This window comes from Lagopus muta, chromosome 3 (assembly GCF_023343835.1).
Source record: "Lagopus muta isolate bLagMut1 chromosome 3, bLagMut1 primary, whole genome shotgun sequence".
In the NCBI taxonomy this organism is placed as follows: domain Eukaryota; kingdom Metazoa; phylum Chordata; class Aves; order Galliformes; family Phasianidae; genus Lagopus; species Lagopus muta.
Genome location: NC_064435.1, coordinates 52,011,658 through 52,027,026, shown reverse-complemented (window position 1 = coordinate 52,027,026; position 15,369 = coordinate 52,011,658). Strand labels below are relative to the sequence as shown.

General features: G+C 37.4%; 1 protein-coding gene across 1 annotated transcript in view; it reads right to left on the bottom strand.

Moving 5' to 3' along the window:
- Positions 1-15,369, bottom strand: part of CEP192 (centrosomal protein 192) — a 68,910-nt gene that overhangs the window by 19,344 nt on the left and 34,197 nt on the right. The window contains exons 28-41 of the mRNA XM_048940600.1: positions 14,789-14,937; positions 14,046-14,276; positions 12,472-12,597; positions 11,157-11,300; positions 10,897-10,960; positions 10,320-10,459; positions 10,100-10,192; positions 8,088-8,203; positions 7,238-7,408; positions 5,866-5,956; positions 3,283-3,459; positions 2,666-2,926; positions 2,371-2,489; positions 498-607 (exon numbers count right to left, since the gene is read on the bottom strand). Coding sequence (XP_048796557.1) covers positions 498-607; positions 2,371-2,489; positions 2,666-2,926; positions 3,283-3,459; positions 5,866-5,956; positions 7,238-7,408; positions 8,088-8,203; positions 10,100-10,192; positions 10,320-10,459; positions 10,897-10,960; positions 11,157-11,300; positions 12,472-12,597; positions 14,046-14,276; positions 14,789-14,937 — 1,992 coding nt within the window. The remainder of the gene's footprint in view (positions 1-497; positions 608-2,370; positions 2,490-2,665; positions 2,927-3,282; positions 3,460-5,865; positions 5,957-7,237; positions 7,409-8,087; positions 8,204-10,099; positions 10,193-10,319; positions 10,460-10,896; positions 10,961-11,156; positions 11,301-12,471; positions 12,598-14,045; positions 14,277-14,788; positions 14,938-15,369) is intronic.

The following is a 15,369-nucleotide window of genomic DNA, read 5'->3' as shown; positions in this document are numbered from 1 at the left end:
AACTCTATTTCTTATGCTGTCATAAGGAGGTTTCTGTTAAAGGACAATTTTTTTATTTGGAGGATACCTTTACAATATATTCTGCTCTTTTTCTACTTCAGCTTGTGATGTTATTTAACTTGGGGAGGGAAATACAACTTTTAATATCTGCAAAGTTAATTGCTAAATCTTCAAATATAGAATATATATCTCCAGTAAAACCTGACACTTTCAATGAAGCAAAACACTGAGTCTCTTTCTCAAGTTTTAACATATCTTCCACTAAACCTGACAATTTTAATGTCATAATATTCATTACTTTAGGTCGCATTTTGATAGGAAAAAAAAAGAAGTAAAAAGTTTTTATGTGTTTTGAGTAAAAGGGATGAATTTTCATTCTGTTTTTTTTTTTTTTTCTTAATCAAAAATAAAGAAAAAAGAACCAGGATTTAATTCTAAAACGCATTTTTCCCCACCCTAATACAAGTATTACATCTTTTAAAAGTTAATAGGCCTACCTTCTGTCACAAGCTGCTCCCCTTGAAACTCTTCATCAAATACAATGTTTCTCAATAAACTGTTTTCTGGGACTATGGGTTTTACTACCTCAAGTTCACACATCATAGCTCTGTTAGAGATGAAAAAACAGTCACTGAATTACTCAAAGCATTAAAAACATGGATCAGAAGAAATGAGCGAGATGATGATTATCTACCATCACTAACTTTTACCATTTCTGAAATATGTGACAGGCTGAATTGTTGATAAGATTATCAGACACGCAGCTATATAATATGAGCTTTTTATTCCAAGTCCAACGGTTAAATTCTACTAGTTCTAATACTTTATTTGGATAACAATAGGTACAATGACTTCAGTAAGGCTTCAGGTAACGGTGAAAGATTCCTCATTCACAGAAAGAAGCTTTACACTGCATGGTGCTGCCCAGGGAGGTGGTGGAGTCACCGACCCTGAAGGTGTTCAAAGAACAAAATCACAAAATCACCGAAGTGGAAATGACCTTCAAGATCATCCAGCCCAACCATCCACCGACCACCAATAGCTCTCACTAAACCGTGTCCCTCAACACAACGTCCAAACATTTAGTGAGAACTATTGGTGATCGGTGGATGGTTGGGCTAGATGATCTTGTAGGTCTTTTCCAACCTTGGTAACTCTGTGATCATTGACTCCTTAGTATTCTGTCTGTTGTCAGCATTTTGTATGATGATCGCATGCTGTGCACAGACACTTATGTCATTGAAAGCAGAACACACCATTATATTTTTATGCATTTATTATACAAATTAAAATATAAATACAGCATCTACTGAAGCTTGGTTAGATATATTCTACAGGTTTCACAGAATAGCTTGGATTAGAAGGGACGTCAAAGACCATTAAGTTCCAGTCCCTATCCCATGGGCAGAGCTGCCAATCAATAAATCAAGCATTAGATCAGACTGCCCAGGGCCATATCCAGCTTGGCTTTCAAAACTTCCTGGAACAAATCACCCACAGCTTCTCTGGGCAGCCAGTTGCAGCACCTCACCATCCTCACAGAGATAACCTTCTAATCTCCTCTCCTTTACTTCAAAATCATTCCCCCTTGTCCTACCACTATCTACCCATGTAAAAATCTGGATTTCCCTCCTGTTCCCTTTAAGTATTGGAAGGCTGTAATGACACCCCCTAAAGCCTTCTCTTCTCCAGACTGAACAGCCCAGTTCCTTCAGCCTGTCTTCATAGGAGAGGTGTTCCAGTCCCTGGATCATTTTTGTGGCCCTCCTCTGGAACCTCTCCAAAAAGTTCCACATCATCTCTGCGTGGATGTTATTTCTCTCACATACACATTCACTCGCATGCTGCCTTTCTTCATATAATTCACCAAATCAAGATGCTTATCTCAATCAAAACTGAATTTACTGAATTTTAGTACTACTCCTTTCAAGAGTGTTTTACTAAAAAAGAATTAAAGTTACACATGCATTGGGAAAAGACAGAAGAAGACAGTAAAACAGAAGACAGCTCTTCTGATATACACACACATACACACACAAAAAACAAAATCCATCCACAAAAACCAACACGTTCACACTCAAGAATATAAAAAGAACAAAATCCTTAACTAGAATTGCAGCTACAGTATGTAAACTAAACATTAAAGAAAAAAGAAAAAAAAAAAAAAAAAAAAATCAAGCCATCATAAGCAGCCACCTTTAAATAAACAAATATCAGACATAAGACTTACCACATCTGTTTTTATCATCTAGGTTTCTCGTATTGTGCTTGCCATTCCTGCAAGCACGCTAAAACCACGGCAGCATAGACTTTCAGTTTTAACATTTTGTGGAATATATGGCTATATAACAATAGCAAAGGACATCTCACCTACGGTATCGCTGCCTGGAAATTTCATCACCACAGAAGAAACATATTGTTGATAACAATGTCTTTGGTTTAAGAAAGTTCCTTTCCTTTTCCATGGGATTCCACGTTACTGTAATCATCTGATAAAATAAACAGACAACATTTGGGAAAAAAATCTTCGTTTTAGTATTAATGTTTGGAAAATTAAGTGAAATTTTAAAAAGTTAGATGAGATTTCAATGAGGAATGAGTGGGATGCTTTCATTAAGCACATTTTAATCAATACAACTTGTTCATAATCAGGCAATATACTTACCTCATGTGCTCCTTCTGCCAGTATGAACTTTTCTGGAGATACTGTCATTACTTGAGGGTCTACAACTGTTTTTGTCTGCAGGTTGGCAAAGCACAGTGCTTTCACATACGCAGCACGAGAACCTGTATTTCTCACGCAGAAAGAAACTCTCTTTAATCTTGAAGGCAATAATCCATCCAGTGTTAACGTGTAGCTGTCTGACAGTTTTTTAACGCTCTCTAAAATTATATTGCTGGTTCCTCCATATCCAGATAAAGGTATCTGGGAAAAACAAACAAAAAACAACAGTATTTCAAATGAATGCCTTCTCACTAAGTTTCAGTAAAATCACAACATTCAACAACAATATATATATTAACAGAACTACAGTTAAAAACAGGCTACTTTTTAAAAGGTACATAAACCATTTCTTCATTCTTCACAATAGGAATGAAGTACATACCAAAGTTAAGGCTACTTAAACTAAAATTCAATACCCATATTACCTTCTAAGCAGTATGCAAATAGACACAGTGGATATCTCCAGAAGTTTCAACTTTTTGACAGAAACAACAGACTTTTAACAATCAAGAAAAATTGATGTTTAATATTATCAAAAATTACATTAGGACTCTTACAGTAAACTTAATTCCTGGCTGTGATCTAATTCCCAGCTGTTTGATTTCCAGCTTTGCAAAGAAGAAAGTTACTCGAGTAGGTGTAAACATCAAGTATATGTTAGTGTCTTCTTTGGGACGGATTTTGAGTTCCCAGTTACTAGTTAAACGTTCTTCTGATCCAAATATACTTTGCAGCTACAGGAAAAAAGATACAATAAATAAGTGACTACAGTGAGAAAAATAATTAATAAGACTTATTTCACTACCAAACCAAAACAAACTTCAAAATCTGGGGTAAGTAATCAACGGTGGCAGATATTAAAGGCTGTGATGCTTAACATAGAACAGAAAAACTAAGTTCACTGACAGTGAGCTCTCACTTCAGACAACGGAACTTTTTGGGTTCAAACCCTAATACAGTGCATGAAGCTGAAGTTCATAATGCTACATTAATTATTCCTCATTTGAAGGATTTTACAGAGCAGATCTGAATAGCTGAGGAAGAAGGGCTATAAATCTGTATTTGTATAACGAATTTGTATAATAAAACTGTCATCATGGAAACTCCAAAAGCTGATTCCAGTTCTTCCTTCTTCCTTCCTACATACACAGTTCCTTGAAGTAAGGTCTTGAATCACTCCTGGAAAAAGCACCAGCAATAGGACCATTCTACCCAGTATTGAGTCTGTTGTACTGCAGCAGTTTGAAGAGCTGCAAACTGAGCTCCAATCTGTTGCAATGCTGTTATGATTTCAGCTGGAAGGTTATCAGTACAGCTTCACTACCATGTTCATCTAGGCAGCCACAGAGGAAACACAGCCCACGGAAGCACTAAACACAAGCTTTAGATTGAGCTGGGAGATCACAACTTTTGAAAGTGAGAACAGTTTAAGCAGCTCCTTCACAAGCTTCAGGGTAGTCAGAAACAGGTATCCTAATACTCCTTTCTGGGTAACAGCCATTTGCTCCTCTCCAACTTTAATGATTTTGTGATTCCAAGTAGTCTCATCGTAATAGACACTCAAGAAGAATGAAGAGGTACACCAGACAGAAGTATGAACTCATTAATTAAGAAACCACATCTCAGCCATATTAAGTGTTAAACTACTTAGCAAGTTCAAGCATTCTTGAGAAAAAATACAGGTAGGGAGGAATAATATGCAATTGTTGACACTAGGTAGGAGTAAAAAAGGAAAATAGCTTTCTATTTGGAATGTTAATTCTTTTACTGTCTTTACCAGTCAACAGATTCCCAGGCTACCTGTAACAACTGCCAGACATTCCCTTAACCAAGCCTACTATGCCTACTATGTTAAGCCTACTGTGTTAAGCCTACTGCGTTAGTAAAGAATAAGGCACACAAATTGTAGTACCATAAGCTAGCTTTCTGGTTTCAAAGGAAACAGAGATCAACAACCTACCAAACAATTCTGTCCAGATCACCTTCACTGAAGAGTGAGGGAACTTTAGCCGTATTGGTTAAAAGCCTCTCAGATTGTTAGAAACAATCACAAGCTTGTCAACGACCCAGAGAAAACCAGCCACCTTTCAAAGGCTACAGATCGACCAGTAAATAAATGCAAGTTGAATTTTCTGATAAGCACAAGAGAAACATCAAGAATTAAAAAAAACAAAAATCAGATTCTAATGTCTAAAATTCCATACAACAACTATGGCATCTAATGCACTATTACATACAGTTACTAATGTTCTCTTTTGTGAGAAGTCTAGATCTCAAAACCTATTTGGCACTTTGACGATATCGCATCTATCCAAGCTGCAGCACAAGTCCATCAACACTTCAGCATATGCCTGACTCATCTCTACTTATGGATAATCAAACCAAGACAAAGATGGGCAAGGTCCTCCACCTCAGTGCCAAGATCTAATAGAGCCTGGGCAGAAAGAGCAACACCACTGTTTTTGACCTCCACCACCTTCAATCAAACAGGCAAAGATACAAAGAGTTATGTCAACTGCCTGATCAAGAGCACCGACAGAATTTACTGGGTGCTTCAGAACCATCCTTGACCTGAAAAACATAATCTGAAGAGGACTATCACTGCCTAATTCATGGCTGGTATGACTTCACATGACAAGTGCAATTGTACACAGGTTCAGTCCTTTGATACACAGACATGGTACAAAGGTTAGCACAAGGGACGTGACAACCAGAGAAAACCAGAAGAGTTAACAAAATCCTCATCAGTACAATACAAGACCATATGATGACCCAAAATATTTTGTTGAGAAAATAGGCAGAAAATTACACGCTTACTGCATGAAGGTACACATGAAATTCTATGCAAAGTGGAAAAAATATTTTAAATTTTGCCATTCCACTGAGCATAGCTAAACATTTAATTTCTAACCTCACTTAATTCACCTGGATTAAAAAAAAATAAAAAATATAGTGAGCTGCTAATCCAAAATACCAAATTCAGAATTCATTCTGTGATTAATTTAATTTGCACAGGTCTTCTACAGCAATGGTTTCTAATCTGGCTCATTCACCACTAAGAATGTGCTAAAAGCAAGACAAATTCTGACATTTTTATATTATCCTGATGTCATAAATGATAAAGAGAAGTTTACAGTCACCTGAAAACAGTCCTGATCCTGACCTCTTATCACCAGTCTTAAATGCTGAGTCACAGATGGAGAGTTATTTCTTAAAGTTAACTTCTGTTGGCTGAAAAAATATGAAGTTCAGTTATATTTTGCAGCAAACATTAATCAGCTGTACATATTTATTCGCGTGAGCAATGGAAATAGGAAAATTTAAGTCACTTCATGAAAAAAATGCCTCTAGTACAACTTTCAAGTAGAAAGTTATTACTGTATTCTCAAACTTACAGATCTTACAGTATTATATAACATTAACATCAGTTTTCATACAGCAGAAGAGCTAGAAATACATTGCTTTCTCTTAACACAGCAGTTTTGTCAATACTAAAATTCTGTCAATAAAAACAAACAACTAAGACAGATGCAATTAGATTATCCAGAACCACTCAGTTATGAAGAAGCAATCTTGTAAATAGCATGACCCAGATCCATTGGAACAGTGGCAGAGAACTAAATTAAGGCTAATATTTTCATATACTTTTCAACATAATTATACCATAAAGAGCTTTTGGCAGCATCAAGTTGATTAAAAAGTATTCTTCCCCCCACCTCTTTGATATGTCCTGACATAGACCAGATATCTGCTACTCAGATTGGCCTTCAAGAGAGGTAAGAAAGCTCTCCAGTAAGAACAGATACTACCTTTTCCATTTTAGCGAGGCAGAAGCCAACAACAAAACAATCTGACAAGCCCTAAAACTCATAAAAAGTAATGAAGGAAGATCAAACAGCTACTGCAAACAAACACAGAGAGAGAACAATTCTTCCCAGCTTTCAGCAGCAGACACTGCTATACTGCATTGAAAGAAACAAAATAAAAACATAAAAAGAATTAAATTTCCTGGAAGGCTTTGGTGAGTCAAAACTACTTTTCAGAGTAAACAGGAAATAAAGTGTTGAGAAAGTCATCCCCAAACATCTAAGACTGCTATTTTCAAAGTAAGTTATATTGACAAAACAGAAAAATGGCAACGTAGCTATCAGAAGTGATTCTTGGTTATGAATGTGGATCAATCTCAAGTGATAACCCGAAGCATCACTAGATTCCTCCAGAAGTTCAGTATCAGAACAATAGCAGATTTGTCCCCAAAGCAATACGACAAGTCCAAAGAACTTCAAAACTTGCAATCTTGACATACTAAAGCAGCAGTGAAGTATATCTCAACAGTAATTAACAGCAAAGCTGGAATCTTGAAACTAAAAAATTCAGACAAGAACTAGTCTGAATGATAAGCTATTGTAGAGATGCAATGGATTCTCTATCACTAGTAGTTTTAACATCAGAACGTAATCAAATTCAAATAGATTAATTCAGGAATAATATTCTATACGAACTGCTACTTACACTGATTCTCCAAGCTTTACTCCTCCCCAGGCAATGAACTGCTTGTTGGAGAGAATAGGTGGAATATCTGCAGCAGCTGTAAGCACAGGTCTATTTCCCACTGATTCCATCTCACCTGTTATCACCACTTCGTACTGAGGCCCAGATGGCAACACAAGGATTTTCAAAACACTTAAAAAAATAAATATGTAGATTTTAATCCCAGCATAGAACAAGAACAGCTAATGAAAACAAAACAGAACTGGAAAAAAGTTACAGACAGGCCTTTTAAAAGTACCTTCTTAAAGGGAATACACTCTATTTTATAGCAAAGACCAGCTTTAAGCATGACAAAATTTAAATCCTTCGGGCCATTTGGCTATTTCATATAGATCAGCTAATTAACGTGCAAAATATATGAGTGCATACCTCTATGAATGAAACATAGACATTATTTTTAGTGAAGATTCACATACTAACCTCAGTTATGGTAGCCAAAATGAATCAATTAATTTGATCCCGATCCGAGCTTCAGGTTTTCATTTGTAAAAAGAGAGGGAAAGAATATTTCCCTTGTCTCAGTGGGGTGAAGAAGCAACTACAATGGCTGCTAAAGGTAAATACTTGAAAACTTTGTTGTAGCTTAGAAGTAAGCTATAAGATCTCTGCTGATTTGTGACAAGAAAAGAAACAGCAGCTCATTAAGTTATGTAGAGAAAATGAGGCAGGAAATCTATGGAACAGTTGAATCAGCAGAAGTCTAGGACTCAAGAAAGCAACAGTAGTTGAAACAACTCTCTCATGGATAAAAACTTTCACATTTGTTGATGACCTTAATGTTGAAAAGTACTGTTCAAAATAGTTACATCACCTTTGAGTAGACGCTACATTTTTTGGAGAAAAATTCACAGTCACTTCTCGTTCTTCTCCAGGAAGAAGGAAGAGATCATCAGGTTCAACAGAGAAGCAACTGTCCTGTCCTGATATCTGACGGTGCATGTGTGCAGGCGGAGGAAAAAGTGTTGGTTATTTGAGGAAGTCATTATTGCTACAACATATAATAAAAGCTATCTATCTGTTGTACTTACAGCTTCAGACAACATAAACACACCCATCAAGTTCAAAACTTTTTCACATAATTGTGCTCTAGCCAAATTCTTCCACAGTTAGAGATACTTATACTATACCCAACAGAAGACATCTTAAGACATCAACTGTATATACAACACTGAATGAGACTCAAAGAAATGAGACAGAGCAATGATACACCACTATCAAAGCAGCATCACTGATCTCCTCACATGTTACCAACCATTACTCATATCATTGCACTAATATAACATTAGGATGCATGACTAACGTCACAATCTCCATGGCTTCCACTCTGAGAAATGATGTAGTCACAACCCTGACTTTTTTGCATATTTTTAAACACACCTCACCATCACAGAATCACAGAAAGGCTTGAGTTGGGACAAGGATCAAGTTCTAAGCCCTGCCCCTCTCCCATCCTCCCTCCCCCCCCATCATCTCCCTGCCACAGACAAGGTTGCAAGCTGCTAGATAATTATCAGATCAGGCTGCCCAAGGCATCATCCAGCCTGGCTTTGAAAATCTCCAGGGCCAGGGCATCCGCAACCTTTCAAGGCAGCCTGCTCCAGCACCTCACCACTCTCTCACTAAAAAACCTTCCTCAATATCTAACCCAAATCTCCCTTCTTTTAGTTTAAAACCATTCCACGTTGTCCTATCACTATCTACCCACGTAAAAAGTTTATTTCTCTGCTGTTTATAAGCTACCTTTAAATACTGAAAGGCTGCAATTAGGTATCCCTGCAGCCTCCTCTTTACCAAGCTAAACAAGCCCAGTTCCTTCAGCCCATCTTCATTCTAGCCCATCTTCATCCAGTCCCTGGATTATCTTCATGGTCACCCCTCTCTTAAAGCCCCACATCTTTCCTGTGTTGGGTACCCCAGATGTGGGACACAGTGTTTCAGCTGGAGCCTCCCACGGGCAGAATAGAGAACAATCATCTCTCTCACCCTGCTGGCCACCTCTCTTCTTATGGAACCCAGGATACCATCAGCCTTCCATGCAGCAAGCGCACTCTGCTGGCTCAAGTTCAGTTTTTCATCAACCAGGATCCTTAAGCCCTTCCCAGCAGGGCTACTCACAAGTTCTTCTCCCAGTTTTTATACATAACTGGGAATACCTTATATTCAGTCTCACGTATAGTCTCAGACTCGCTCTGCCCTTATATTGCATAGGAATTTGCTCCCCCAGTTCTCACCCAGAGGTTCAGCGATGTGAAAAATCTAGATGTAAGACAACGTGAGATATCTAGCTGTAAAATGAGACCAATCACCCCTTCCTTTAACCTCAAAGTGCTAGTTACAGAGAGTCTAGTTACCTTTCAATCTGGGTCTATACATTCCCCAGATTCTCTGAAAATAACTTAGTTTTGTACTTGGCTTGGCAAGTTGTCCATAGAAAACAAATACAGCATTTTTAGAAATTGTAAATGTTTACCAGTGCTTAAATTCCTCTTTAATCTAAATGTACTTCACATCATCAGCTAAATAACAGCCGCTATGTAGCTCAGGATTCTACTTTTAAGAAGTCTGTTAAAATCTATGTAAATAAAAATATATTTGTTATAACAAATAAACTGAAGCTGAGCAAATTCAACAAACAAAATTCTCATCTTTTCTTTCCCACTTATACGAGCTAAATTCTGGCTATCTTTCATTCTCTACATAAACTTGAAAACTTTTCTGTCAAACCACATTTAAGCAAGGATCCCAAGGCTTAGCCCTAGTTTGTTTTTTTCCAAATAGGTTAACAGCACAAAACATGATTTTAAGATGGAAAAGCTAGCCTACCTTAAGTTTCAGATTTACACCAATGTTTCCAGCATTCTTCAATGGCAGTTGTTGTTTGGTTGTTGAACCCACACTAGCAGACAGATGTATTGTCTGGAAAAAGGAAATAAGTATCTATCTATGCATGCACACATCTATATTCTAAATACAAACAGGTTACCACAAGCAGACTAGGAGAGGCAAACTGTTCTTAAAACATACTCTGTAAATACATGCAAACCTGTAAGTCCTTTGGAGCATGAATCCTGGCTGTTCCAGCTCTTGCTCGGAGAGGAATACTTTCAATCACACTACTAGGTCCTGGGCTATCCACTTCCACATCAACTCTTGCCAAGAATTCCTCTGCTGGACCCAAGGCATCTAGGGACAAGTCCACGAATGAAGAAACTAAGCAAGTCTGCTAGTAGTCATATACACACACGTACAACCCAGGTCTCACAGAACCTCAGTAAAAGGAGTAGAGCACATTCCACATATTTTGCAATAAATAACCACTGCGTACAGTCTGCTACCGTAGCGTAAATAACCCATTAATGCCTAAAACATTAAGACTCAGAAGCATGCCATCTCCTTCAGGATAAGGAAGGAGATAAAACTGAACTGAAGGAGATAAAACTGAACAAGAAGTTGAGCAATGGAAACATCAGGACATATAAGACAAAGACAGAACGTTTCAGTTCAAATTTGCAGCCTGTTCCTAAAATTCTAACACACATCTATATTCTAAATATACATTAAAAGCTTTTTTTTTTTTTTTTTTTTTTTTTTTAACTGAAATGAAATTCAAATTGCTATACCTGAACAAGAAATTTGTTTCTTAGGTGCATGGAACAGAACCCAAACTGTTAAAACCTCAGGATCCTGAAAAAGAAATTGGTTGATTCATCTTACAGAATGAACAGCATTACTAGAGAAAAAATAAAGCAAAAAAAAAAAAAAAAAAAAAAAAAAGAAAAGAAAAAACAGATTACAAAAAAACATTACTGTGAATTCAGATAATCAGAACACATTTCAGACAGTAAGTAACAGAAAGAATCAGTAAACTCCAACTACTCACTTGTCCATCATAGCTTGCATGGATCACATGATTTACAACAGATGGAGCTGCTACCTGAGAAACTGTATCCATTTGGAGTGATTGCTCATTAGAAGAATTAATTGGTTCCTTGGAAAACGTGAAGCAACGCCAAGCTACTGCATTCTGTCCACAAAATAGAGATTTTTAAAGTATTAAAATACTTACTGAAACAAAACTGACAAAGCTGACAAATGCAAGGCTATCTCTAAGCAATTTAGTCTGGAAAAAAGAAATAAAAAATTAGCCTATAGTCTCAGCTGGTATGTCATAGTGCAGAAAACCCTCTAAAAATTGTTAGAAATCCTCTGTAATTGAAGGAATTGCGCTGGAAGTGGTAAGCAGAAGGCTTAAACCGGTTGGGCTGTGCAAGACTAAATCTTACTAGTAACTGAGATGATAACCCACAGCCTTAACACAAAGCCAGACCTTTCTCTCTTGTCCCCATACAAAAGGAGGAAAAGAAAAAACTCTTCCCACAGCAAACAGCAGCAAGCCTAGACACTAACCCAAAATCTGTACTGCCACAGAGATGCAAATAGGAGCATAATGTAGCAAGTTACAGAGGGTATTACTGCCTAGTGGGAGACAAAGCAGAAACAGATCTCCTCTTCTTCCAGCAAAGGAAGACAGAACTCATTAAACTTTCTATGAAGCAAGTTCTTTGCTATGAGAGTGGTGAGGTGCTGGAACAGGCTGCCCAGAGAGGTTATGGATGCCCTCTCCCTAAAGGTGTTCAAGGCCAGGTTGGATGGGGCCCTGGGCAGCCTGGTCTAGTATTAAACGGGGAGGTTGGTGGCCCTGCCTGTGGCAGGGGGGGTGGAAATTCATGATCTTTGAGGTCCCTTCCAACCCCGGCCATTCTGTGATCCAGTGAAGCAAGGCTGCTTATTTCAATAGTCAGCTGTTAGAAAAGCACACATTCCACTAGAATAGTGCAATCCATCTTCAACTTTCCAGAGGGAAGGTTTAGGCATCATAAACCTTTCTGCTGTCTGCTGCCTTACTGTCTCAAATCAGGCAACACAGGGGCAGCAGACCGCAGCTGGGCTGACTGAAATGAAAGACAGGACAAGGTGCAATTGTCCCAGAAGCACTTTCATTGGTACCATTACAGCTGAATCAGATCACCAGTCAGCAAAAATGTGTACTTCCTGACTAACCTGAGAATTTTACATCCAGAATCAAGGGCACATTTTAGTAAAAGAGCAGTGTTTTGTATTAAAATTCATTTGTATTAAAATTTTAAGTATCACAAGAAGTTAGCTTTTACATACAGGAATTCTACTGTACTTACTGCATTAATAATAAGTCTAATTGGCACAAAAGCATGGGTTTTGTTGATAATTTTTAACGGAAGAGCCTTCCAACTGCCAGAAGTCAAGTCACCAAAATCCAGATAATCTTGTTCTCCTGTTTCCACCTGGTTTTAAGACAAAGCAGAACTTTTAAGGAAAGAAAACCTCAAAAATGAACTAGAATACAAAAGCAGCAGGAAGCATTATTTCTGTAATGCCATACCAGCACATAGAACACACACCTTCTACCAGGGGGGTAGTCGTATCTACACAACATTTGCTCGGATTTCTAAAGTGCATATACCCAGTTGGCTTTTGCTCACGTGTATTGTCTCATCATTTAAGTCAACACTAGTGCAATATTTACCCACCAAAATCCGTTACATAGTCGGGTCATTTTGGTTAGTATGACATAAACATGAAACAAATTTAAACTATCATTACTGCTAGCAAGAAGAATGTGCCACCTGTAACATTATAGCTAGATAAACTGTAGAAAAACATCTGAAGTGCTAATTTTGTTAGTATAACAAAATACTTTTCTTTCAGTGATCTGAAAGAAAACACCACTTCTATTTGGCACATTATCCAGTCTCAGTAGTGTAACAAGACGTGTAGGGAAAGCGGAGAATTTACTTTAAAGATGAAGCAAGTTTCAAGAAGCCACATCATGAAGAACACCGACAGTGATGGATTTTGTCCAACTACTGATGAAAAATCATTTAAATTCAAACTTATGGAAAAAGTACATAAGTATTACACCTACTCACATATACTGGAATAAAAGAGCACTAAAATTATTTTAAAATATACAGTTTAGCCAAGAAGGTTAACAGAGCAGCTTACGGCCAAAATAAAGGTTTATAAGCTGTGGTCAACACTGGAAAATTTGACTTTTGTCAGCAAGGCCACGGACAAGAATGTAATTTGCTGCAACATCTCCAGAAGTAACATTATGCACATTTCTGCTCAACCAGACTCATAAATTCACAACCACATAAATCCAAATTTAATTCTTGGAACAACTACCACACTGTCTCCCATCCACTTGCTCTTCATAAGACAGAAGACGGACAAAGTATTCCACCCATCCACTTTTAATTACGAATTAGTCTGAACGGAAATACTCTCTGCAACAATAAATGAGCTCAAAGGAATAAATAAACAGGACAAAACCTATGCCATGTGATTTTTAAAAAATCCTTACAATTGGAAATGCTTTTTACTATATTTTAATGCTGTGATATCCAGAATTCTGAGAAAGCATTATATGTTAAAAAACTCATCCATTCTTTTAATAATGAGACATTATTTTCAAAGAGTTGCTTAATAATTTTTCATATCCAGCTACGTGCTCTTCCACAATTAAAACTTCCTTTGTTTAAGCTTTTAATATACATATATACACTCTTACATTCCCTATTCATTCCAAACATAAGAAATTGCAGGTTCCCATGAGGAGCAGTCTTTATTCGCACTCTTTTTCACTATCATTAAATTATTCACAGAATTCCAATTAAAAACAAAAAAAAAAAAAAATCCAACAAAAACCACACAAGTAGCAGCTACTTACTTCTAAAATAGGATTTTCAGCAACTGCTGTCAGAACTACCCTACTTGCCAAAGCTTCTGCCTGAACAACTGTCTCAGCATCTGCAGAAAGTGGCCAAGATGAAACACTGAGAATACACTGGAAGATCCCTGAATGACAAGGTAAGAAAAGTATTTTCAGGTCATCAGTAGAATGGGGTCCTACAATCGTTTTGTTCTTGAACACGAGACACTGATATTTTGCAGGATCCACCTGAAAAGCAAAATCGACATCAACTTCAACAAACTTTTTGTTAGAGGACAGCTTCATTCAAAATACCACATTTATTGCATCAACATTTTTATGCCCCACTTTCATCTGACTCAACTGTAGGCATTTGCTTTAAATCTAAAGAGTTAAAGGGTTGATAGGTCAGCCTGAAAGTTACTGGGGCTTCTGTCCAGCATCTAGTAACAGATTAACATGGGAACTGCAATATTTACTATATTTGAAAGGTAGGAATTAATAAGCAGTGATCTCAAACCTACCAGAATTTATGCACACAAGATAAATTTTCAAGTCAGTCTTATCCTGAGATACTTACACTTACTATTCCTACTCACTGGAATAAACCAAGAGGCCTGCCTAAGAGAGATACTGCTTTTGTTTATATTAACTATAAACTGGGAAGAACTTACAACTCTCTAAAGAAGGCTACTATTTCACAGTATGACATCTGATAAGGTTACAGCTTTATGCTTGTAAGTGTATTGAAAAATACTTACCTTTTCCCCATTGACTGATATACTGAGTATTCCAATGCTGACCTGCAGCCACCGCTCAGTTGGATTAAAAATGCTAAGAGCTATCTGCGATGCAATTCCCACACAGCAGGCATTAGGAAACTTCAGCTCTTCTGGTACTTTTACATGGCCTGAGGAAGGAAGCATGCTACTGTTAGTTCCAAGTATCCTGAATAAAGCATCATTTAGGCTATCCTTACTTCAAGTTTGTCAACTCGTCTGAGAAATGCTTTCTTGCATCAAGAAAATATTTGAATTGAAAAAAGCAGAGAGCAGCTTCAGCCCCCCAGTTCTGGGATTTTTTGGCTTAACTGGCTGTTAATATCTGCCCACGACAGTGACAGAAATGCCTTCTGCTTTTCAGCTCAAGTGCAGCTGAACTTCCAGGACATGAGTTGTCTTGCCTAGCACAAACTGCAGCTAGGATTTCTCTCCCTCACGACAAAGAGTGCAACAGATCCTTTCCACAACCACAAAACCACTGAATGCTGAGATCTACTTTCCTTGATTACAAAAAACACATTTTAAGGGTATTAGGAAGACTAGAAGAATAGACACTAAAT